The sequence below is a fragment of the Camelus bactrianus genome, chromosome 17 (assembly GCF_048773025.1).
Source record: "Camelus bactrianus isolate YW-2024 breed Bactrian camel chromosome 17, ASM4877302v1, whole genome shotgun sequence".
NCBI lineage: Eukaryota > Metazoa > Chordata > Mammalia > Artiodactyla > Camelidae > Camelus > Camelus bactrianus.
This window is the reverse complement of record NC_133555.1, coordinates 40,451,686-40,478,344: the sequence shown is the minus strand read 5'-3', so window position 1 is coordinate 40,478,344 and position 26,659 is coordinate 40,451,686. Positions and strand designations below refer to the sequence as shown.

The window sequence follows — 26,659 nt, the reverse complement described above, 5'->3', positions numbered from 1 at the left end:
AAATGTCCTGGGTTAGACCCTGGAGCCTGGTCATCAGGGGAGAAGCCCCTGCCAGCCTGTGTGTGAGCTGAGCCGACTCTCCCAGAGTCCTCCACAGGCTCAGAGGCTGTTGTGGCTCCTTGAGGCTGGCCTGCCCAGATGCTGGCCCCTGCCATCCCCAAACAGAAACAGAACCCCCTACTACCCTGAAATGAATGAGGGAATAAAAATATGAATGGAAGCCAAGAGCCTTCTCCAGCCGGTGGGCTAGCACAGTAGGACTCACACTTGAGCGGCATCACAGTCACCTGCAAATGATTCGTGGGATGAATCCGATCATCCCCAGTCCTCCGCCTACGTTTCTCTACGCTACTGGTAACGTGTCTGGCATGGTAACGTGTGCTAAACATTCATAACAAACAAGCTAGCATTTAGGTCAGCGGGGCACTTCACGTGGGGGTAGGGGGAGAACACCAGGAGACCCATCTGAGATTCCCTCCTGGCAGCATTTCTGGGCCAGAATTCCTGACCACCCGCATAGGATAGCAAGGCACGGAAGACAGCAAAGAGGTTCCAGCCACAGTCCAGTTACCTGAGAATTCACCCTCCCTAACCCAGAAGCCCCAAAAGCTTGTACTGAGCAGCCAATATGCATCAACAGTCTGAGTATTCAAGAATGGTTTGAGTCAACAATTCAAGTATCAAGAGTGATAGGCGGGGGGGGAGGTGCCAAGATGGCAGAGTAGAGGGACCCAGTTTGCCCCCTCCCACGAATACACCAAGAATTACATCGCACATAATACCTACTAAACTTTGGCAGTGTCTCTCACTACCAGTACTGAAATTGATACCATCAACAAAAGGAAAAAACCTACAGAATGGGAGAAAGTATTTGCAAATGATGTGACCAACAAGGGACTAATTTCCAAAATATACAAACAGCTCAGACCCCTTAATATCAAAAAAAAAAAAGGCAACCCAATCAAAATGTGGGTGGAAGACACTAAATAGACATCTCTCCAAAGAAGCCAGACAGATGGACAACAAGCACATGAAGGGATGCTCAACATCACGAATTGTTAGAGAAATGCAAATCAAAACCACAATGAGGTATCACCTCACACCAGTCAGAATGGCCATCATTAAAAAGCCCACAAACGATACATGCTGGAGAGGGTGTGGAGAAAAGGGAGTCCTCCTACACTGCTGGTGGGAATGTAAAGTTGGTATAGCCATTATGGACTACAGTATGGAGGTTCCTTAAAAAACTAAAAATAAACTTACCATATGATCCAGCAATCCTACCCCTGGGCATATACCTGGAGAAAAATATAATTCAAAAAGACACATGCACCCCAGTGTTCAAATTTACAACAGCCAAGACATGGAAACAACCTAAATGTCCATCAACAGATGACTGGATAAAGAAAATGGCGGGGGGGGGGGTGTATGTATCTATATATAGTGGAATACTACTCAGCCATAAAAATAAAATAATGCCATTTGCAGCAACATGGATGGACCTAGAGATCATCATTCTAAGTGAAGTTAGTCAGAAAGGTAAAGAAAAATTCCATATATCGCTCATATGTGGAATCTTAAAAAAAATGGACACAAATGAACTTAATTTAAAAAACAGAAACAGACTCAAAGACATAGAGAACTTATGGTTACCAGGGGGTAAAAGGGGTGGGAAAGGATAAATTGGGAGTTCGAGATTTGCAGATCTAACTACTATTTATAAAATAGATAAACAGTGAGGTCCCACTGTATTCAATACCTTGTACTACATTCAATATCTTATAGTAACCAATAATGAAAAAGAATATGAAAACAAATATATGTATGCCTATGTACACCAGAAATTGACACAACATTGTAAACTGACTATACTTTAATTGAAAAAAAAAAAAAGAGAGTGACAGGCAGCTGCACTCACAGACCATTTACAGCTCTTCTTGCTTCTAGGGTAAACAGGAACAGATAAAGACAGTATTTTCCTCTAAGAAATAAGTGCTTCATTTGCTATGACAAAAAAAAAGTGACCCAATATTCACAGCATTTGAAGCCTGCCATAAAAAAACTAGGCTCCACTCTTAGACTTCCCAAACCCCAGCTCTGTGGCCTATCACCTCATCTGTAAAATGGGGCTACAAGTATCTTCCTGTGTTGTTGTTAAAGGGTTCAATGAAATAACACACGAGAAAACTCTCAGCAGCATGCCTGGTGACTATAGGTACTCAGTGCTGGTTTCCTCCTTTTTCTCTTAGAAATAAGAAAATCATTCAAAAATCAACACGATTTATTTTGTAAAATGCTGTGCCTCGATTTTTCTACTCATAGTAGAAGAGATTATTATTCTGCAAATATTCCCTCTCTTAACCCCTTAACTCTGGGAGGACCACACTGACTCACCCCCTGAGGCTGGGCTTGGCCATGTGATTTGCCTCACGGTTGGTGAGCATAGTTCTGTCTTCTGGCCGCTATAGTATAACACCAAAGACTGGGCAGTTTATAAACAACAAAAATGTATTTCTCACAGTTCTGGAGGCTGGAAGTCCAAGACCAGGGTGTCAGCATGGTCGGGCTGTGGTGAAAGCTGCTGCACACTGCCAGCTTCTCGCTGTCTCGCTGTCTCGCCTCACGTGGCAAGGGACTGCACTAATCCCAATCAGGGGGGCAGCGCCCTCCTGACCTAGTCACCTCCCAAACACCTTACCTACTAACATCATCACCTTACAGGTTAGATTTCAACATATGAAATTTGAGGAGACACAAACATCCAGACCACAGCATTCTCCAACCCTTGCTTTGGACTTGGCCACATAGCTTGCTTTAGCTAATGAGATATTAGAAAAAGAGCTATACAATGGTCTTGAAATATGTTTATGGAGTAAGGTTTGTCCACTTATATTTGCCAATCACTGTGAGAACATGACACAGGCAGCCCACTGGTCCGAGGAAAAGATTCCCGACCCAACCTTGCAGCCAAGCTGAGCTGAGCCTAGCCAAGAGCATCAAAGCCACCCCAGCCAACCTGTAGACACAGGAGCAAGAATAAGAGGGGAATGGTCAAGACGGCAGGGTAGGAGGATGATCTTAGCTCACCCTCTCCCATGAATACACCAAGAGAGACATCCACGGACCCACCCTTTCACTCAGAACACCTGCTGAACTTTGACAGAATATCGCCGTCTTCAAAAGACAAAATTCATCACAAATCTTGGCCGCCACGATCTGACCCATGTGGACAGCTGCAAAAACAAAAGATTCCAAGAACAAAGAATTCCTACACCAAGAAGCTTGCAACAACCAAGCAACCCTCCTCCCCTTTTTAGTATAAAAGTCTGAATTCTGACTAGGGGAAGATGGTTCTCCAGGACCTTAGTCTGCCATCTTCTTGGTCTGCCAGCTTTCCAAATAAAGTCACTTTTCCTTGCCCCAACCAAAAACATAAAATAAAATAAAATAAAACATCGCTCTTTTAAACCACTGAGTTAGGGGGTGGTTTATTACACAGTAAGAGCTAACTGATAAGACTACATGAAAAGTTAGTTTTATCACCTTAGATTAATCCTTGTGTTAGTTAGTGATGAAGATGAGCAAATATTGAAAGTGAAACCACATGCCAATATAAGGTCTATAGAAGCCACTACTGAGCTACTTGTTTTTGACATTTCACAATTCATATATGAAACTTGTTACGTTTTTGGAAGTGTGTGTGTGTGTGTGTGTGTGTGTGTGTGTGTGTGTGTGTGTGTGTGTGTGTCGTGTACGTGCCGATCTTTCACAAAGGGTCCTCTGTTCACTGAAATGTTTGATGAAACTTTAAAGTACAGGAGACATTTGGCGCATCCTTTTAAAAATAACTTCTCGAATGGCAGCCACTCTGTTTTCTCCCAGGGGAAGTATTTCCCATACACAATTTGCATTTTATGGAACAGTTGGTCGCATGAGCCTTCTGTCTCTGCAACTGAGTTATAATTACGACAAAGTGCAGGTAAATGGAGTTGCATTTTAAAAGCGCTTTCAAGGAGCTGGAAACCTCTATTATCCACTTCAAACACTGGAAACTTCAAAGAAGTTATTCCAAAAAATCCAGTTTGGTAGGATCAAGTCCTCAAATATAGAAAAGTATGTTTTCTATCAAAGTTATCATGTTTGATAAAGATGAAAGGCTGAAGGCAGCGCTTCTCAAACTTTAATGTGCAAATTCTGAGTCAGCAGGCCTGGTGGAGCCCACGATGCAGCATTTCTAACAAGCTCCCAGATGACAACAGTGCTGCTGGCCACACTTTGAGTAGCACAGGACTTCAGGAGGAGCTGAAAGAAGGCCAGAGGTGGGGAGGTAATCCAGAGAGCCCCAATCTACTGGTTGGGCCCTGGGATGAGTGTTGCTCCGTCTCTCTGGAGAAAAGTTCTCTGTCGCTCTTGTCTGTTCCTCCCCAGTCCAGCTATCTTAACTGAAGTTCTGGAAGACAGCAGGTTACTGTTGCCCAGAAACAACCCAGTGGGTAGCCTTGAGGAGTGGGGATTTCCAATCACATTTCCTTGTGGCTTTTTGAAGTGGACAAAGTTCTATCTCTGTTAGTAGGGCTGAGTGAGCCATGCTTGGAAGCCAGGTGGACCAGGGAACGGCCTCCTCCTCTATCCAGCTCCGCCTTCCTTCGTATCACGGTGCCCAACGCCAGGCAGGCAGGCAGGGGCAGCAGTTTGCAAGCCCAGCAACCTGAGAACCTCTGTGAAGTACACTTGCCCAGGAAAAGTGCACCAGACATCCCTCACACACGTCAACTCTCAAGATCTTCCGTGAGTCCAGGAGAGTCTTTCCCCTGCTGTAACCAGAGCCATCCTGGGAGTACACCTTTGGCACCTCCCAGACAGCACCGGCCACCAAGTTCGCAGCTTTGTACTTGCTCAGGGAGGCTGGAGGAGACACAGGGCTGGGGGCCTGGTGGCCTCAGGCTGGGAGAGCTGCCTTTTCTATGTACTGCGCGTATCAAATGACGAGGAGCAATGCTGGCCCAAGGCCAGGATTTGCCCCAACCATGAGGCGCTAGGTGATGAGGTGACAGGATGAAAAGGCATGTAATTGCTGTCCTCGTTCCCTGCGCAATGTGGTCATTACTTAATTGAAGATGAAAGGGCTATTTGCAGGCAGTGGTGGTGGTAAGTGTTTTCTATCGCACTTCCATCTTCAACCTGCCCTTTCCTGCTTCCTGGTAATGACGATAATTTGCACTTTCAAGCCTGTCCTTTCTGATTTATTCTCCCCTACTGTTTCATTCATGTCATAACAATCCCACTGGGAAGTAAGTAAAAGATTTTTCATCTTTGAGGAAGGCCAGTCTTTAAAAGGGAAAGGCTGGACAAGTATTCTTTATCCTGATAAACACAGACCATGTGTCAAGAATGCTCTACCACCGAAAACAGACTCTATGAATCAGCGTTTCCAACCCGTTTGTAATTCGGGTCTTTGTAGAACCACCCTGCGATGAATGGGCTGCTGTCATCACTCTGGCAGAGCCGAGGTTCTTCTTTGTCTTTAAATGACTCTGTTATTGTCTTTTCTGTGTCCAGCAGCAATTCTTCCTAGTGACCCCAGGCTGTTGAAATGCTGACTGTCTGTGGTACAACAGCTCTGCTGATGCCATTTGGCCAGATGTCAGCTTGGTGCCCATCGATCCTTCAACTGTCTGATGACAAAGGAGTTATTCACTCCTTCTTGACTCAGTTAGGATTCTGGTCTCCTGGCCTCCACTCTGTCTTTGATTGCAGGGGAAATGGGCACATCTTGGCTAATGCTAAAAAGACAGATTTAAATGTGGCTGGAAAGAGCTGGCCTGTAACCATGTATAATTCTGGACCGCAGCTATTGGCAGGGCCCCATTTAAACTCTGTGGGTCACAAACCATTAAAGCTAGGACCTTTCTCAACTCTGTGTCTTCCTGCATTATAGTCAATCCCCTGGAATGCCTCCCTCTGACTTTGAATATCCCTACTCATCTTTTTAAAAGGCTCAGTTCAAAAGTCACCTTCTCTAGATGGTCCCTGACCCCTCCCCAGCCCAGGAGAATCCTAGCGTAACCCAGATGGTTGGCGGTGAGAGGAGGTGCCACAACACGCAAAATCCAGGTTCAAATCAACACTGGTTCAAACCTCTAATGCTATTTCCTTTGAAGCCCAAAGCCTTTCCCAAAAGCCTGTGAATCTGTGCTTATGGAGACCAACAGTTTTTGGTCTCTGCTTCCTTGTTGCAGCCTGTTTTGCACTGCATCAACCCACAAGGGAAAGTCAACCCTTTCACCATTTTCACTTAACACAACATCAACAATGAAGAGACCAACCACCTCTACAGCAGATCTCACCGAAGAGCAGACGGGCAGCAGGAGTTGGCAGAGCATGGGGGTGGGCGAGAAGTCAGGGAGCAGGGGCACACAGCCTATCACCTACCAGCTGAAAATCCAATTTAGACATTCCTGTTCCACAAAAGTCCTCTTTCCAACCAATAGCAGGCTCCCCACCCAGCACCTGTGCCCTGCTGTGCCCTGACTCCTCGTCTTTGATCTACAGAACTGCTTGGCCAACTCCCAGGGCCTCCCTGATGACTTCGCTCCACTTTAAACTGAGGGCATACGTATCCCACTTTCCACCCCAAGCACTTACCCAGGGACAGTCCTCTACCTGCGCAGAGCACTAGGAACTCACTGTTAAGATACCATTTTCCACCTAGTGACATGACCCACGCCTTCATTTGCATATAGAGCATTTTGCATGTTTCCCTATTTTCATCCCATTTATCACAGGTACATATCACGTATGTGCATGTCTGGATTGATATGGTGCATTCTGTCTTTAATCCATGATTAATTATAAGGCACTGAGAAACTCAAGAGGGAAGTGACCTGGGCAGATTTGCGAGTTTCTTTTGTTTTTAATAGCTCTGATTTTTTAATATAAGGAATACAATGTATGAGGTCAAAGAGATAGTAGACAGACAAATGAGCAGACTTCCTATAGAGTCCAGGAAGGAATCAAGACAGCTTAGATTAGGGTAGGGAGGAAGGAGAATTCTGTTGGATCCTGGAGACAATTTGGAGGCAAAAGCAGGATTTGGGAACTGGTTGGATATGGACAGCGAAAAAGACTGAGGTGTGAAGAATGCCCTCAGACCTGCGGCCAGAACAACAGGTTCTATTCACTGAGCTGGGGGATGAGGAAGGAAGACAAATTCCTTTCTGTTCAATTTGAGATGTTGGCCAAGTGGAGAGGTCTAGGAGGTGGGTGGGTCCACATCTGAAGAGATTGGGGCTGGAGTTAAAGAGATCAGAGGGTTGCTGGGACCTGGGTAGAACTGGCAGTTAAACTGTGGATGGGATCACTGAGGGGGCTCACACAACAGCACAAGGACTGAGGGCCCTGGACTTGTGGAACTGTACTGGCAGGGGAAGAGCAGTCAGAAAGGTAGAAGGAAAATCAGAAGAGAATCATGTCTCAGGGAACAAGGAAGTTTAAAAAGGATTAAGTGAGTGAGTGGCCACTGAGTGGTCGAGTAGTATGAAGGCTGGGAGACACCAGGGCTCAGACTGCATGACCGATTCCACCAACCAGTACAGAAATGGAAGCATAAGGCTGAGCAGAATCTCAATAATAGGATCAATTTGGGTCACACTGAGGTTAAGGTGCTTCTGGGACATGCTGATAGAGACAGCCATGTGGCGATATAAACACACATTCACTCGCTGAATTCAGCAACACGTTAGTGCCTACGCTTGGCCAGGCTGGTACCTGGCACAGACAGGTGGAAAGGAAAGACACATTCCTGCCCTCTGAGTGCTTGTGGTTTAGGAACAGAGCTAAGACACAGAACTAATAATGCTGTCATACCCTTTAGAGGAGGAGGCACAGCTGGGAGTGGGCAGAGTGGTACTGAATTGCCCAGAGACAGGCTGGGGGAGGTGCGTGCAATGGGGTCAAAGATCTGCATGGAGCATCTCAAATCCATGTCTCTGGCTTGTCCTGCTTTCTCTCCTGTTCTCTCATGTCTCCTTCCCAGTGCCTTCTGCTCTTTTATTTTGACTGAATGATGCATTTGGGGTTTGGAAAATCCGTTCTTGCTGCGAAAGAACCTGTATCCCTATGATCTTGAGATTCTGTTATTATACTGAGGCTCTTAACAGCGTTGAGCGGCAGGGCGACTCCGAATCCCCCAGGGTGCTTTTTAAGGATACACACGCCAGTCCCCAGCCCCCTTCCAAAATCCTAACATTTCACACAATTCTAGTCCCTCACCACCTGCCCACCCAGAACCAAGACAACAGTGAGGCTGAAAGTAGGTGCTCCTGAGTTGGAGGCAGACTCAGAGACCAAGCAGAAGGAGTGGAGAGGAGGGCAGAAAGGGGTGGAATGGTCCCCAAGCTTCCTGCCAAGGCTGCTGGGCCGGTGGGCAGCTCCATCGGCCCCATCGGTGGGAACAGATCTGGGGATTGGTAGTGCTTTCTTTCGCTCAGAAGTTTGCTCAAATTTTCACTTGAACTGATTCTGCGATCTGCACATTTTTTAATTAGCCACGGTGAAAGACACCTAAAATTATCATTCTGCGTAACTAAAAGAGGTCATTCGTAGACTGGGTCTACTGTTTCTACCACTATTTGTAACTCAGCATTCCAGCTCTACAGCATGCTGACTGAGCTTATGGCTAACAATTTCTAATATTTTCACAACATCCTAGCTCATGCATGAAGACAAATCTCACCCCATCTGTTTTTTCTGCTAATGGGTCAGTGATGCCCCCACAGCTAATTATAGCAATTACATAGAAAATAACATGTTTACTTTGAAAAGCCAGATTTGGTTTTTGTGATGGGGTAGTTCTGACAGATGCACAACTGTTTCTAAGAGGGTGAAGGTCTTTATTCTTTTTCATCTGTAAGAAAAAGCCACGTGGAGTCCCTCTCTGCAGTTACCGTGAAAAATACTACTGCGGACATTGTTATATTGCCTGGGGTCCCTTACTTATTTTGGAATTATACTCCGAGAAGCAATGACACTGCCCTCCAAACTCACTGCTATTACTAATAGTTCTGCAAATTCTCACGTGCCTGTGAAGGAATATTATTATTAAAGAGGCCTAAGAATTAAGGTGAACTGAACTAAAAAGCAGATTTTCTTTTATTTAATCTGTTTTCTCGCCCTCTCTCCATGTCCTACGTATTTCTCTAAGCTGAATGGCTTTATTTACATAATTGTCCATCTTTGTTTCCTTTCCTCAAAGATGTCTTTGATGCAGAATAACTGCCTCTTCATGTTCATTTTTATTTAGCTCCAGGGAAAGTTCTAATGCATTTCCTTCTTGCTGGTAGCTTCTTACAACCAGTGTAACCCAAATAGAAATGATCTGAGACCCTCCTTACTGTCATGAATGTTTGGAAATAGCTACCTCCTCTACTGCAGCTCTATCCCCCTCTTTCTGACACCAGGAAGTCACTGAATGCAGCTGTGAGGTTGCCAGTCCACTGGGTTCAACTGTCCTCTGCTGGTGAAGACCACTCTCAACTCAGCCTTTGGGATTTACACTTCCTTCCCTTGGCTTCCAACACACCACCATCTCCTGATTTCTCCTCTTATCTTAATGAACGCACTGGCACAGTTTGAGCACAGAAGGAATCAAAAAAGGAGTTGGAAATAGTGTGACCAATGATATGGGTGAACACCAAGAAAGGGTGATGTCACAGACGCCAAGAGAAGAAAGTAGTAGTTCACTTCTCAAATGCTGCAGAGAGGATCAAGTCAGAAAGAAACAGTGAGAGGGCACTGGGCTGGCAATACGGAGGTCAAGCACACTTGGGCATGGGTGGTCTCAGCAAAACAGTGGAGGTGGAAGCCTGTTCGGAGGGACTGAGGAGAGACAACATGAGCAAGTGGGGAGAGTGACTATAGACAACGTTTCAGAAGAGCAGAGAAATGGGTCCTGGCGAGGAAAGAAATATAAGTAAAAGGAGTTTTTGTTTTTGTCTTTTTAAGGTGGAAGATTCTAGAGAATATCAGCATTCTGGTGGAACTAACTCTACACAGAGAGAGAAATGATAAATGCAAGAGAGAGAGGAGAATACTTCCAGGAGCAACATCCTTGAGAGGGCAAAAGAGGAAAACAGGGCTACTTCACCCATGGTAAGAAGTTGGCAAGGCTGAGAGCAGAGGTACCAACGCAGTGAGACTTGGAGATGTGGTGGCCAGGTGACATTTGTTTCCATCTGACTGCCTCTATATTCTCAGTCAAATACAAGCAAGGTCATCGGCTGAGAATGAACACAGGGGAAGGAATTTGGCTTTGAGAAGAGGAAAGGTGTATGAAATCATCACTGCAGAGAGTGGGAAAAAGAACATCCTAGGAATTGCAGCAAGAAGTATGGTGCTGACTCCCCATTTGGGATTTGTGGTCCAGAATTTAAAATGAGGCTGGCTAAGGAAAACAGAACTATTGCATGTAAACCACTTAGCCCTGACCTGGTACACAGTGCACACTCTGTAAATGCAAGCCATTATGCTTTTGCCACTTAAATATCTCTTTTTTGTTTGCTTAGATGGGATACAATCCTGTCAAAAAAAAAGAAAAGAAAAGAAACTGAATCTTGGGTGACATTGTTTTATCAGCATTGTAAATCCATTAAAGAAAGAAAATGTTTCCAATAAAGAAAGGTGATTAAACTCAAAAGTCTTGAAAATGTAGACCCCACGGCCTAAGAAACTGACAAAACACGAAGAGCTGATCAATTAAATAAGATTTTATAAAGACCTGGTGCCGCAAGTTCACGTCTCGATGTGGCTGTTACCAGCGCTTTGTGCAGCCCTGTGACGCAGGGACGTGGTCCTTCTGGGATTACACACCATGGTGGGCAGGCTACGACACGGGCATACTGAATGCAAAAATAAATAAATAAATAACAGGTGGCTCAGCTAAAAAAGTGATAGAATCGATTAAGTAGCTCCTATATTAAAGTGAGCTAAGAAAAGAATTCGGGCGAGCTATTATTACAATGAAAATATCAGCATAAACTTGAGACTTGGAAAGGTCACTGGTCTACCCTTGAAACAAGCAGCAACAACCTCCTGTGTCATCTCACTTCCAGAAACTGTATGAGATAATATAACATGCAGCCCTAACTCCCAGGCTGTGGTCCTCGCCCATCCCTCACTGGAGGGGGGAAGCGGGCAGTGCCCTTGGAGAACAGAGCCAGGTGATCGATCAAAATCCATTTGTTTCATCTTACTGAGACAACCAGAGCTTGTGTCCTTTAACTTGTCAGTGTATCGGGGAAGGGAGAGACCAGTGTCTTCACAGTGATGAAGGTGAAGGAGATCCAATTGCTTTTTTTCTTTCCAATCAATTGTAACACTATGGTTTTATACTTAATTCGTTATCAGCTAAAACCTTGTAATTACCACAAAATTAGCTTTCGTGTTCACTTGAAGCAAGCTTCAGTGACTTCTTTATTCATGAGTGATTTTAGGTTATTTGTCAGCAACCACTGAAACTGTACCTGACTGATCCGAGTCGTACATGTCACCAATTGGCCAGATTTGCTCATTCTTTCCCTGTAAAAATACTAATAAACATAGCATGACTCAAATGGTATGCTTAACCTCCACAAGGGAGTAAGAATACAGGAGAAAGAATGTGGAATTTGGAGGCAGACAAACCTGGGCTCAAATCCTGGCTATGCCACTTACTGTCTATATGTTCTTAAGCAAGTAATAAACTGCTGAAGGTCTCATTTTCCTCATCTGTAAAATGGGATAATAAAAGCCACTTCATAAAATTATTATGAAGAGTAAATAAATAATACCATGTGCTTAGCACATTTCCTGGCCCACAGTGAAATATACAAAATAACAGCAACTCCCTTTGCTCCCTCAGCATATGCCTCAGTTCAGAATGAGCTTCCTCTTTGCAGCTATAAAGTGGGTCAACTCATATTTACCATGTATTCACAGTATATTTAACTCCTGACACAGTACTTGGAAATACTAAGAAAATCTGCAAGTTCTCAATTATAAAAGTGGGAAATGGTCAAACCGACATAACAGAAATTCAATTACATGATTTATAAGCTGGTTCATTTCCCTGCCATAAAACAACCCAAAGTTTCCCTGCGATCAAATGGCACATCCCTAAAAGTCTTCTGAAGTGCAGGTTTTTAGAAATTTATACCACCGGTAAATAAAGAAACACACACACGCATGCACACACACATTTACACCGCTGGTGAGTAAAAGGAGCGTCGTCTAAAAAAGCTGATTTTCCTTTCCTGAGTGTCAGACACATTCATAGCTAAAGGTTTAACCTCATGACAGATGCCAAGGAGGAGCTTATTCATTCATTCAAAACACACATACTAGACTTTTCCTTTCAACTAAGGTGAGTTAGTTCACTGAATTTACTCTCCCACCTGAAATAACCAAAATGCAGGACAAAAATGTAAAAAACCACAGTTTTCCCAGACACTCCACAGGAAACAAAGGATAGTGATCCCTGGGAAATGGAAAACAAATGAGGTGAGCCCTGCAATCGCCCCACCTAACTGCCTGGGAAGAGTTTCAAAGGCAACAGGCAGAGCCCCGCAGACTCCTTAAATTAAGTAGAAAAAGTTAAGAGCCCAAGGACACCAAGGCTGCTAGAATTCACAGGCAGAATATTGAGAAGGAAAGAGCTTCACAAAGAGAGAGGAAACTAAAAAGTTCTTGGGTGCCCCTCCAGTATTCAGAAGACTACTGATTGGCATAAGAGTGTGTAAGGAAACTATGTGAATCCTGGGAAAAAACCACCCAAAAGGATTAGGGAGAACAGTACACAGCACTCGCACAGGGCTGGGGATGGCGCTTCTATACATCTCTTACTGGTCCTGTTTCTCTGGTGGAATGCACACAAATATATAGAAAGGAATTTGTTCCAGGGAATTGGCGCACGCAATCATAAGGGCTGGTTAAGCTGCTTTTGTAAGGCTGTAGGCTGTATCTCCACATCTAATTGATGCACAGTCCACAGGGAAGGATGTCAGTAAAGAAAAGTCAGGACGAGAACATCCAAGTGAGCTGGAACCAGACAAGCATGAGCTGGAAACCCATGAGGATGGACTGAAACCCATGTCCTTTCTTGCTGCCTCTGAGCTTGGTGCAAGGGTATCCTACAGAAGCTGGGGTTCTCATTCATGGAGCTAAAAGCACACACCTGGCTGTGAGTAAGAGAACCTGAAGGAAAGTCGGGGAAAGGCAGGGTAACTGCAGACCCAGATATTGCTTTATGTCATGGAGGTGAATCAGCTACAAAAGTGATTCTTTCCTTCTACCTCCCAAATCTCTTAAGCACAGCCATCACGTCTTGCCCAAACTGGAAACATACAAAGACGCATATTCTGGGAAATGCAGTTCGGCCTAGCAAAGTTGATACATCATTAGTCATGACACAGAGAGCAAATAGAAGAAAAAATGAACAGAGTATCTGTAAGCTGTAGACAACTTTCAGCAGCCTAATATATTTATAACTGGAGTCCCTGAAGGAGAAGAGAGAAGGATGGAGAAAAAAAAAATTTGAAGAAACAATGAACAAAACTCTTCAAAATGTGACAAAAATTATAACCGTGCAGATCCAATGAGCTTAGTGAAACTCAAACACAAGAAACATAATGAAATCTACACCAAGGCACATTATAATCAAATTGCTCAAAACTTGTAATAAAGAGAAAATCTTAAAAGCAGCCAAAGGAAAAAAAAATGTTTTTGTACCTACAAGGGAATGAAGATATGGATGATAGACGATTTCTCACTGGAAACCAATGCAAGCAAGACGACAATGATGCAACATCTTTAAAGTTCTGGGGAAAAAAAAAACAACAACAAACTTTCAACCTAAAATCCTATACCCAACAAAAATAATCTTTTCAAAAATAAATGTGAAATAAAGATACTTAAGACGTACAAAAACCAAAAGAATTCATCACCAGCGGACCCACGCTACAAGAAATGATAAAAGCAGCTCTTCAGGCAGAGGGAAAAATAATGCCAGGTGAAAATACGGATCTATGCAAAGCAATGTTGAACACTGGAATGATAACTACATGGATAAACATACAGGACCTTTTTCTTATTATTCAGACCTTTCTGAAAGATAACTGACTGCCTTAAACAAAAATATAAACAACGTCACGTAAAAGTAAAACGTGTGATAACAATAACACAAGGGTTAGAAGAAAAGAAAGGGCCGTGCGTGGTTGCGAAGTTCTCGTACTCCATGGAGAGTGGTACAAAACACGTGTGCTGAACACATTTTGTGGGCAGACCCTGTTAGGCACTAGTCATGATGAAAGCAGCTTAACCTCTCGACTGGAGTTTACTTCCTCCTGTTCTCTCTTAGGTAGCTTAACTGGCTTTTTTTCTTTTTCTTTTTTTTTTCTGCTTGAAGTGATTAGCAGGAAAACTGTAGGGTAGGACATCTTGTTTAATAAAGTGACCATCTTTTAAGCGCTTCAGGTTTGCACTGGCAGTGCATTATGAAGCAAAGGACAGAAGATGTGGTGCTGTCTGAATGTTAAAGAAATACACCCCTGGAGATGAGGCATACTGTTATGTATCACCATTAAAACCATTTCAGTGCTCAAAATAAAGGACTGAAGGCTCTACCTCCAGGTCAACTGAGGTTATAATCAAGACCAAATCAGCAGTCCCCAGGTTCATTCATAATAAATCCCTGGAATTAATAATATTCGAACACATTTTCTAAGCTTATTTCAATTTAAATTACTTCCACTTAAATAGATGTGATTCCAAGAACATCTATTTTTAAGTGGGGAGTTGCACACATTGCCAGGAACGAATCTGGCCATGTCAAGGTCATGTCTCATCGAAGACAATTTAACCTTTCGGGACGGGGGGAGAAAGAGAGCAGGGGATGTACTAACCCACATTTCCCCTAGAGCAGATGGATGTGTGAACAGGTATGGCGAGATGGGGTGACAAAGGATGGGGGTTTCTGCCTCAGGCACCTGACGCTACACGTTTGCTCTTTTCTAAGGTGAGAATATACACATAAATCATACAGCAGCAAAGGAGCTTTATTTCCGTGCATACTGCCACCTCTCCTGGACTGTGCTAATGGTCAGACTGCATGAATGGACAGCCACCGTTCCAAGCAAATTTGATTATGATGAACCAAAGCGACTGTGGCTATAACGAAATCTCACAAGAGCACTGGACCAGAGGAAGTGGGAAGAGAAGCACCATCTGTGTTCTGTAGGAACATCTATACATTTATAACTCTCCATCTACTGCCCCAACATCACAACGGAAATCACTTCCAAACATTCTTATCATACAACTCCCAGAAGACTACAGACAAATAAAGCTTCGTCTTCTGTGAAAGGCACTATAATAAGTGCCTTTGATACATACATTTTTCAAATGCAATCATTATAGAACCCTATGAGATAGGAATTATGATGTCCTTTCCACGGAAGACTGAGACCTAGAGGGATCAAGGTCCCACAGCTATCAATGGCTGAATAAGGACATGCTATCAGATACAACGCTAAAGCCTAGACCCGAAATGCCACGCCAGAAACAGGCCACTGGATCCAGGTATATTCAAAGCATATACTTGACCATAAGCCACCACTGCTGCTGTGGAAGTCCACAAGGGAGGTTAATTCTCGAAGGTTGGTGGGAAAAGAAAAAAAAAAAAAAAACCACTCTTGCAGCACAAGCTTGTGATTGAAACCCCAATGCTGAGCTCTCAGGAAAGTGGGTCTGGAACAGAAGTCAAGGATTGGGGGCCTATGAGGCCATCTCCTTCCCCCAACACCCCAGACTCAACTCCCAGGACCAACTGGCTCTACAGCAAGAAGTTAAGGAGATGAGAGGGCTCAAGGACACAAGAGAGGAAAAGGAGAAGGGAGTTGGCTAGTTCTGACCCCTGAACTTCCACGCATTAAAAAAAAAAAAAATAGTGAGACCTATCTATGTCCGTGACCCACAACATATAGGAAGTTACAGGAACCTTGTCTTTTTACCTCAGGGAAACCTCCTCAGATTTCTTGGGTTAACTCCAGTAAGTCTTCAACTTCCCAGATCCCTGAAATTTTCTTCCTATTATTTGCTTCGTGATTACACGCTGGCTTGCTTTAACTCTTTTAGCTTCACAAGCTTCCTGAAAATTAAAAAAGATACTGACCCTTTAATACATGTACACTTTTTCTGTTCAATGTAATACTCTCCAGATACTCAACACACAATGTGCTAATTGTCATCAACATGTTGATCATCATCGCTATTTTTACTGCCTATATACACAAAACCTATTCACCCACCTCTCCTTACTCTTCTCCCAGCAAAATGGTTAAATACAAAGTACCTAAGATTAGGAAACAGGCCTAGGTTACGGCTTTCTCTTCTCTAGGTCTTCTGATCCACTCTACAGAAACTGCCTCAGTAATCATTGTTTTAGACAGGTAGCTAACTGAGTTCTGTTCAGACCCTGTAAGTTGTTAAATCACTTGGCAACATGGTTCCAGCCAGGAAGTGCAACTTTAAACTTTCATCTATGTAACTCATTCAAAGCTGAGATGTGACAAATACTAGTTATGATGCTCAGCGTGTGACTAAGACATTCACGCTTTGGGTTTTCTCTTTGCCCTTAGTATCCTGGGAGTGCTAGCCTCATTGGCCGGTCATTTGGGATTTGTGACTTCCCATTTCACTCATGCAGTGACAAGACTCTGGAGCCAGCTGGAGGTGGATGGGAGCCTTCCCTAGGAGAGTAAAATTGGGTGTCTGCTCTAAGCACTGGGCAAACATTCTTTTTTGCCTGTCATTGTGTTCACATTTTCTTACCTTCAGATGTGCAAGATACAAAGAGCTTATTTCAGGCTGTACACCCAGAAGAAAAGACTGCCTGGACTATTTTCATACTGAAGGCCTTAAGCCTTCAAGCAGGCTATACAAATGTTCTCTTAGCCTCATGCATAGCTCACTAGGAGATTTCAGGGTTTGGAGGAAAAGCTTTGTGGTAATATCTAGAGTTTAACTAGAACTTTCATTCTGCTGTCTCCTCACCAACCAGAATGGAGTTAGGTGGATCAATCTGGGTCCTTTGGGGAGCAAACGTCAAGACAAGGTGAGATGCGCAAGACATTTACTGGGGAAACACCTGTGAGGGAAAGAGGAAGGAGCCAGAGAAGGTGACCCTGCAAAGGAGAGAGGGAAGAAGGGTTGAATAAGAAGAGTCTTAGACTTCAGCACAAGTTTAAGAAAGTTCAGCCAGGCCAATGGCAAGTCATGGAGGAAAGTCGCCTATCAGAAGAGTCCCACATCTCTCAAGAACCGGCCCGCAACAGGATCCTTGTTGAGTCACCAGGAGCAGCCTGTGGGAGGCAGGACCTCAGCGATGTTGAACTTGGAGGGCAGCAGCTGGTGCCGTTGGTCAGTTATGCTCACTGAAGCTGGAGACCTGAGAGGCACACCATCACAAGGCCTCCACAAAAAGCAACCTCTGGATGGACGAGGACCCGAAATCTAACATGTCAGCGTGTCTTCAGGACCAGGTGACTCAAGAAACCACTGCATAAAACCCACCACTGTCTTCATGGTAGGCAAACTGCTGGGGACGCTGCCCACTACATCACAGTGTCCCCTTTATGAGAGTCCAAGAAAAACACCTCCTGTGGCTCAGGGCCAGGCAAAGTCATTCCTCCTGCACAACTGGTATGTTTTCACCCTGTAGACATACGGACTTTCTAGCTGAACTTCTCTTTGTCTTAACCATTAGGAAGTAATGAGCCAGATCTGGGGTCTATTTCTAGTTTTGGGGGCTTCTCTTTTTCAACTATTCTTTTTTTTCCCTTAACCTTCCCTGATTTCTTTGGTCAATACTACTGATCTCTGCAAGTGAGCTAAACTTCCTTCAGAAATAAGGTGTGACGTATCTCCTTGAACTAGGCTCGGTACCATTTAGAACCAAAAATACTAGATTTTAAGTACTTTAGTCCTTTCATAACTTTATATATACGTCAAACCCTTTCACTCTAAATCAGTGCTGTCCGATAAAAATAGTACGTGAGCCACATGAAATCTTAAATCTTCTAGTAGCCTCATTTTAAGAAGTAAAAACAGGTGAGATCAACAGTTTAAGCCTCTGAAAAGTCAGTGTGTGCTCTACACTGAGAGCACATCACAGTTTGGACCAGCTACAGTGCAAGAGCTCAATGGCCACATGGGGCTAGTGGTGCCTGTGCTGGACAGGTCAGGTCTAAACACAAAGGGTATGAATGATAACCAAAGAGCCAGAAGCATGTTCAAGATTATAATCACAACTGTATCAAGTCATATTCATAGCTGGCTTTGACTGAAGAGTTCTGAGCTCCTGGGGGTTTCTGATGCAGACACCAGGTCTAAGAAAGCATGAGTTCTCCTGGCAGGGGTAATGACCATGAAAACCCTAAGATTTCTGGACCTTTTTAAACTCCTCTACGTTATTTTTTTTCTTGATTGGACCAACCTTGGCTCCTTCCAAGAAACAACAAAATATAAAATGGTTTGGGACATCTAGTAAGAAAGAGAGATAACAGAGATAGAGATGCATTTTATTTATTCTGCACTTCATCCAGAGCAGTATTAAAAATTACTTTAAAGTGTGTTTATAAAGGTACAAGACTAAAGAACAGAAACACCGTAGATGTAATCAACACATGAACAACAACAACAAAATTTGATTCTCATTGTTTTAGAACCAGCTCTAAAACTTTACGCTTTAGTTTGGATAATAAAAGTGTTATTTAAATCAGGACTAAAAGATCAAAAATGTAGTTAGATTCCTGAGAGCTGAGAATTTGATTTTTTTCAGGCCATGAAAGCCTCCATTTCTACATGAGTATAAAGAGTAATAACTACATCATAGAATGGCTATGAAGATGAATAATACTGTGTATAATACTTACAAGAGGTAAATAGAATGCACTAAATAAATGGTACCTAGCAACACAGTTAATCACAGAAGATTATGAAAGCCAGGTATTCCTAACCTGGGGTCTGCAGATCCTTGGTCCCTGGCTAAAATTGGGGATGGGGATGGGGTTGTGGTTAAGAAAGGGATTCCTAAAATTGGATGGGAAAAAAAAAGACTACACCTATATTTTCACTAACCGCTTACTTTTTTAAACTTAAAGTTTAAGAACAAAATTTAGCTTTTCCTCCATTATGAATGCTGGCAACATCCCAGACGTATGTGAAGGATCTGTAATTTTGCACCAATGGAAGTCACAGATATTTTCATATTACACTTCTGATGTTACAGACATCTCAAAATACCTTTTGAAAATTCCAGCCGCTAATAACTAACAGACCTGCTGCTAAATCTTAATACATTAGTAAAGAAGCAACATGATGTTACCAACTTATTGTTTCTAATTTCAATAGATTAGGTTTCCTTTGTGTTTCCTATGTTTTATTTCAAGCACTTTGAACATTATTCTGAGGAGTCCACAGTCTTCACAAGACTGCCCTGGCACAAAACAAGGTTAACAGTCCCTAACTTTTAGTCTATCTCTTTGCTTCCAGAAAGCCACCCAAGTTTGACAAGTTTGACCCTGCCTGGGTGAGCGCATTCCCGTAGTCCCAGGTTTGTCGGGTATACCTTGATTAGAAACTTAATGGCAGCTCTGATACCTCTCTTATCAAATAACCTTCCTGTTCAAAATTTTGTGTTCAAGTTGACAGGCTGGTTTTCGGGTACGTTCAGTCAAGCTGGGGGAAATGCCTGGCCCCCACTGAAGCTGAGCAGTGGTTCGGAAGCGTGGTCCCAGACCAGCACCATCAGCATGTTCCGGCAGCTCGTTAGATTTGCAAACTCTTGGGCCACACCCCAGGCCTCCCAAAACGGAAGCTCTGTGGTCTATCAATCTGTTTCATTAAGCCCTCCGGAAGATGCACGCTGGAGTTTGAGAATCACCACTCTGGGGAACCGGAGGGCCGCCCAGTCCTGGGCAAGAGGCTCCCCTCGCCTCTTGGGACAACAGGCCTCCTGCAAAACGAGCGAGGCGGGATGGGGGAAGTGGAAAGGCTGAGGGGCGGCCATCGAGTCGAAAGCCGGGGCTAGGGGCCTTGTTTCGCTCCTGTACCCGGATTTTACTTACATTACCCAGGGCCTCGAGAGTGACCGGTGGAGATTATCTCCCCAACACCGACCCCTCAGCGTTGCCATTGTTCGGCGAGAGAAGGGGAGTCTGGAGAGAGCCTGCAAGCCAGCTCCAAACCCGCGGTAGCTGACCCCACGGTCCTGTAGGTTCTCTCTGCTCTGACCCCACGGGTCTTCCCGGCTTTGCTGCCCGGAGCTGGAGGGCGCATTCCCTGCTGGGAATTGAGGTCCCGGAAGTCTGCCCGCCCCAGGCTTTCCCGGCTCGCTCGCTTCGGAAAAACTACAAGTCCCAGGGTGCCTGGCACGGGTGGGTCACGTGGGAGGGGCGGCGGGCGCGGCTAAATAGTCTCTGCCGGCCATTTTGTGGGAGAAGCCGCAGCGCCGCCTCTTCTCTAGCGTCTTAGCATCCGTCGCCGCCGCCTCTTCCTCCGCCTCCTCCTTTGCCTCTTCCTGCCTCCTCCCGGCTTCCGCCGCCACCGCCGCTCCAGCCGCATCCCAACCCCAGGGCGAAGCGTCTCCTTATTTATTTCCGTTTTCTCGCCACTGCAGCCTCCTGACACAGTGATCCGGGCGGGCCCCGCAGGAATTTTATCCCCTCACCGGCCTCACACTAGTATCGCATGTCCACTATCCAGAACCTCCAATCTTTCGGTAAGATCGGGTCGCCCCGCCGCCCCCTCCTGTCCCCTTCCGTCCCCCGCGGGCCCATCGGCCGGCCGGCCGCCCCTGCCCGCCCTCGCCGGGGCCGCTTGCCGACCACCTCCCCGAAGGGCCCCCGGCCGCCCTCCGCGCACCCCGAGTGGGGCTTTGTTTCGGCGCCCAGAAGATGGCGACTGGGCCCCTGGCGACCCCCTCCCCGAGGACGGCCGCCGGACCCCGGCCCCCGCCCGCTACTCTACCCGCCTGCGCCTGGCTTCTGTCCCACGCCACCTCTGCGACCGTGTACCGCCCCCAGACCTGCCCTGCCTCTCGCCAGGGAGACCCTGGCCCGGGAGCTGGGGAATCGGCGTACCTTAGCGGTCGGGGCATTTAGTAAAAGATGCGGATCAGGCCTCCGATCTGTCACTGGGCAGTGGCCCAACCTTCTCTACTTGCGTAGTAATTTGTTACATTACGCTTCTTGATTGATTCATAGGTATACGTACATTTATCTTTTTTACTTTTTTCGAGGCAGAGTTATTACCGTTAAATGACTGGGGTGGCATCTGTGAATGTTTCTGTTGTCATCAGAATGTAATCGAGATGACGCACATTTTTATAGTGGCTATAAAAATGAGATCTTAACATTTCTTTTCTCTAATTAGAGGACTGTATTCAGAGATAGCATTATCTGCCTGTAACAGCGTTTTTCTGTTTAGGCATCAGGAGACATACCAGCTTAAATCCTCTTTTTGTGAGAGTACTTGGAGGTTTTATTAATATTCTACCCCATCACCTCCTCATCCCCACCTGCAGGAAAAAAAGCAAAGGCACTAGAACCTTCTTTGCTGACTGTCTAGATTGTAGCATACCGTATATCTGGAAATTACTAAAAGATACTTTATTGCTTTGGATTTTTTGGTATCCCTTTGCAGACCCCTTTGCTGATGCAACTAAGGGTGACGACTTACTCCCGGCAGGGACTGAGGATTACATTCATATAAGAATCCAGCAACGGAACGGCAGAAAGACATTGACTACTGTTCAGGGCATTGCAGATGATTATGACAAAAAGAAACTTGTGAAAGCTTTCAAAAAGGTAAAGATGTTAGGGAGAAGAGATTAAAATCTAGTTATTGATGCACACCTCTAAACGGGATTATGGTTCACACCTTTACTTGACTTTTAGTGTGGATGAAAATGATTGGACCCAAGAAAACTGCTCATACCCTTAACTAACTTCCAGATATTTATGTCTGATCTCCCATCTTAAAATAAGATTTACGTGGCTTTCAAGCAAAATAAAATGTAAAATGCTCAGTTTGCCATGTTCCAAGTAAAATCATTTCCTTTATGTGACTTGCTGATTCATTTTCAGGTTAACTTAGGGAGTACAGGACACAAAAATTGTTCCTTAAATGTAATCAAGCCTACTGAAATAGCTAATTTTAGTCTTAGAGTGAAAATAAAATCTCACTGTATTTGACTTATGTTGAACCTACTTCTTCAGAAATTTGCCTGTAATGGTACTGTGATTGAACATCCTGAATACGGAGAGGTTATTCAGCTTCAAGGTGACCAAAGAAAAAACATTTGCCAGTTCCTTTTGGAGGTGAGTGATTGGATGCTTTATGTACAAACTTGAGATTGCTTATAAAATTGTATTTAAGGGCAATGTGAATTACTATGTACTATGTAAAAAGAAAGTTGTGAATGAAGTAAATAAGTTAATTTTAAGTGAAGGACAGAGTTGGTACTTAATTTCAAATATGTATTGAATTGTTAACGATTTGCCACAAGTAATAGTGTTGCCATAACTTATTAACAATGATTCTTTTTAATGACCACTTCTATGTTTTTTTAGAGATGAACTTATTATTCATTAATTCTGCTAAATTAAATTTTATTTTGCAGGTTGGCATTGTCAAGGAGGAACAGCTTAAGGTTCATGGATTCTAAAATGAACCTAAATACGTGGAGAGTTTCTTGAATAATTTTGTTCTCTAAACCTAGTTTGGCTGCCTTGTGAAATGATTCTCTGCAGTAAACGGACTTTTCATTTATTTAATCATTCAAACTTCCATTCATATCTGCATGATTACAGAAAACATGGGGTATGTAGGCTAGTAACACATAAGAAAATTGCAGTAAGATGGTAATGAAACCCCGTATTCATCTTAACATGTTTCCAATGGAAAATATTTTGTTTTGAGTGTTTATTGTTCAGTTTATTACTTTTCACTTGATTAAATGTTTTTTTTTTGTTGTATTAAACCATGTATGTTGCAGCTTAACAATAAAAAAAAATCTATAAATCCTTTTGTGAGCAGTTAGGCTCCCAAATCTAAGCAAGTAATATACACATATTTTGTCTTTCATAATTGGAGTTCTCATTCTGTGTATTCTTTCTAGTTAATTTCAGATGCTGTTAAAGCTAGAGGAGAACCTTTGTTATATGTAATTTGTGTTCTTCATTTACTGATTTAAAATTAAGTATAGGAACAGGAGTATAAACTCAGTCAGAGCCAAGACTTTGTCAGAATGTACTATTACATTTTTAAAAGAAAATGAAGCATAGTTTAAACTTACGTATTAGCACATTTTATTTTTATTGGTTATGTTACTGGGATGCCAACAGAAATCTGTTCCTAAGTGCCAGACAATATAATAGACTCCTGACATAAAATAAATTTAGTCACAGGCACTACCCTGGAACTGTGGGTGGGTGGTATCACTATTCCACAGATGGCAGGCATTGGGGTTTGGGTTAACTTCCCTAAAGTGCTAGAAAGTGACAGAGTTGAGGGGCCAGCCCAGGGCTTCCAACCAGAAAAGCCATATTCTTTCAGTAAATCATGGTTTTGGTATGTGTTTCACCAGAGTAAGAGCTGTGGGTAATAGCACATAGGGGTTGAGGATTGTTTAAGAAATAGAATTTGCAGTTCTTAATTATGAGACTTCTGCAGCTCATTCTATTGAGTTCCAGATTTCTGCTTTTTATTGAGTTGTGATTAGATGCTCAGTTACACAAGCTGCGTCATTAAAACCATTTAGCCAAGACAGAGATGCATCTCCAGTAGTCCATTTCTTATCTAAGGGGGTTACATTCCAGGACCCCCAGTGGATGCCTGAAACCACAGGTAGTATCAAACCCTATGTAAACTCACCCTTCTCAGTACACTAATGGATGGGTAGCACATACAGTTTGGATACGCTGGAGAAGGGGATGGATTAGGTCCCACCCAGATGGAGCAGGATGGTGTGAGATTCCATCATGTCATGCTACCCAGAACAGTGCCCGGTAAAAACTTACAGGAATTATCACTAAGATTTTCCATTTAATGTTTCCATTTTGGATCACAGGTAACTAAAAGCACAGAAAGCAAAATCTTGGGTAAGAGGGGACTGTTGTGTAAGTAAACCTTTTAGCTTAATGCAGTGGGATAATGGTGGTGCGAAAAATGTCCGTCTCTTGGGTCACTACGTTCTGTACCCGCTGAACTCTTGCTCCTCTCTTGATGGTACTGCTTTAGAAAAACGAAATCAGCCCCCACAGAGTTTGCCTCTTAAAGATACTTCAGTAATAGGTTTTGTTACTTTTTCACCACATCCTATCTCCGAACAAGAAAGGCTGCGAATACTGAGAAGTGAGTACACTGGAATATAGTGCCAAATGTGGTGAGCTCATTTCAGGAAAATAGTATAATATGAGCAAGAGGTTTGGGAAAATTTTCCACCGTGACTGAGAAGTCCTCACTTTTCTACCTATAACTTGATAAAGCAAAAGCATGAATTAACATTCACATTCATTCTTTATCTACTGAGATCTGAGCTAATGCCCAGAGAAGGATTATCTGTTAAGATGAGATTTAACAAGGTCGGTGGACCAGGGAAACCTTGTTACAAGGGAAGAAAAGGACCCCTTACCTTGGCACCCACAGTTAAGCTTTTGGTCATCACTTCACGTGTCAGGCCAGTCCCACTAGATGGGATCAAAAGCCTTGGGCAAACGTCTGGATTTTATGGGAAGCACCTCTCCTGATCCTCCCTTCAGCCTTTGAGCCCCAGATTGGACTTGTCACCTGTAGGACAGTCCCCATCCCTAGAGCAAGAACCATATCATGTACCCTTTACTTCTTATCTTTGAGCAATGCGATGGAAATAATATCTACAGATTTCTGCAATTTCATTGAAACCAGCCAAAAGATAAAAGTTGAACTATCACCCTCATGTAAGAATGCTGACTGGGAGCCTCAGAGATACCCAAGAGCATAGCTCAATGTTCTCGTCTGCTTCAGGGGCAAAAGGCACCAGGCGACACTATAACTGCAGAGGAAAAATAGGTTATGCCTTACAAATGCAGCAAAAATAGCTAGCCAGACAGTATCTCCTTGTGCCTCTCGTGTGGGAAGATTCTGATCTGCAGTTTTTTTAGTGGTCTGTACTTTGACAGTGCAACATGACACACACCGAGTCAAGGACTAGTAGATTTGTCCCTAAACCTCTAGACTCAGTAGAGGCCTTGGTGAAGCCAGTGGAAACTGACCTTTGGCTGGTTGAGGCACAGCCTGAGTAAACTGCTGCTATAGCAACGATGTCCTCTTCCCTTCAATCTCGGCCCCACCTGAGGCAGAGGGAAGCCTGGGGGAGCAGCCTGCTCTACCTGCTTAGGAACTCATGAGAGCTGTTCTCTGAGCAGCCCTAGAGAGGGGGCGGCTCTGACCACAGGGAAGGAACAGTTCCAGTCCCAGTCAGGACACAGTTAACCAAAATAACGTGAGAAATACAAAATGGTAACAGACTTCTGTGTGCCTCCTGTCACCAGCTGGGCTCTGGCTGAAGGAATAGGTGGTTACAGCTCAGGAAAAATCAAGCTAATTAGATTGCCCACACAGACTTGTTCCACTGGGCCTGTGAGGTTTCCCCCAACAAGCCAGAGTTCCATGCGGGAAGGAAACGAGAGAGGCGTGGTCCTGCTGTATCCAAAACCAAAGAGAACTCTCATTTGCAGTGGATGGCAGCCAGTTACCCTCACTTGACAGACAGGTGACAGCCACGCAACATGTGCCTGTCTGGTATCAGGGGCCAAAGTGAGTCAGCTGGGATTAAGCAGGGGCCACTAAGGGGCCTTCAGCACTGACAGCTCCTTTCACAGTCATTTAACTCCCTTTTCATCTGGATAGTGGAAGCTTGGAAGAAAAGTCATAAATCAGGGGAATGGCTATTTCTTCACTCCTGGAAAACCATTCAGGGTGGAATTAGTGCCAAGTAGAGGAGAGAATATCAAACTGTCCTTTGATGTTCCAAATCCAGGCATTATTGTGTCATGACGTGGCCTGTGGGAATTCTCTGGCCTATACACAGAATTTAAAGGCAATTTAAACTCAGCACTTGTGGTGAGGATGCCAGTGTGAGGCAGGTGGCTCACATACTAGCTCATCAGTCTGATTCTGAACCTAGCACAAGGAGCTATAGATCTGCCAATGAACTGAGTGCATGATCTGAATTGTGGTGGTGCCTTCACATCAAACCAGTGAACAACCTGCAGGCTTCTTTTCATGCAAAAAGCAATTACACAGATACAAGCACCACTCATTCAATGCACAAAGGGGACTAAAGTTTAGAGCCAAATTCCTCTCCTGCGAATCTAAGTGATCTTGGCCCCCAAGCTGGGCTTCTGCTGCAGCCGATTGCTCTAGCCTGGAGAGTTTTGAAGGGTCTCTAGGCCTACAGAATGGTCCAGAAGGAAGCTAGCTGTGACCCCCAGGTCTATCTCCATGTGTCCTTCATCCATTCATTATCAGGACCTCAGGCCCACCTCCTCAATCCAGTGGGTAAGGAACAACATACAGTCTGGAGAGG

General features: G+C 44.1%; 1 protein-coding gene and 1 long non-coding RNA gene across 13 annotated transcripts in view; one reads left to right on the top strand and one right to left on the bottom strand.

Moving 5' to 3' along the window:
• The window catches only part of LOC105061753 (uncharacterized), a 42,574-nt gene extending 22,193 nt beyond the window's left edge, over positions 1 to 20,381 (bottom strand). Inside the window, exons 1-4 of one of the 12 annotated variants that reach the window (XR_012500072.1) lie at positions 20,157 to 20,381; positions 16,041 to 16,177; positions 13,762 to 13,850; positions 10,775 to 10,895 (exon numbers count right to left, since the gene is read on the bottom strand). This is a non-coding gene — a long non-coding RNA (uncharacterized LOC105061753). The remainder of the gene's footprint in view (positions 1 to 10,774; positions 10,896 to 13,761; positions 13,851 to 16,040; positions 16,178 to 20,156) is intronic. The other 11 variants (XR_006721639.2, XR_012500071.1, XR_006721636.2 and 8 more) reach the window with 11 other exon arrangements.
• A 153-nt stretch (positions 20,382 to 20,534) lies between these two features.
• EIF1B (eukaryotic translation initiation factor 1B) lies at positions 20,535 to 23,115 on the top strand. Its single transcript, XM_074345178.1, has 4 exons — positions 20,535 to 20,809; positions 21,733 to 21,896; positions 22,308 to 22,409; positions 22,712 to 23,115. Exons 1-4 carry the CDS (start codon positions 20,779 to 20,781, stop codon positions 22,754 to 22,756), a joined length of 342 nt encoding a protein of 113 aa, XP_074201279.1. The 5' UTR covers positions 20,535 to 20,778; the 3' UTR covers positions 22,757 to 23,115.
• The last annotated feature ends 3,544 nt before the right edge of the window (positions 23,116 to 26,659 follow it).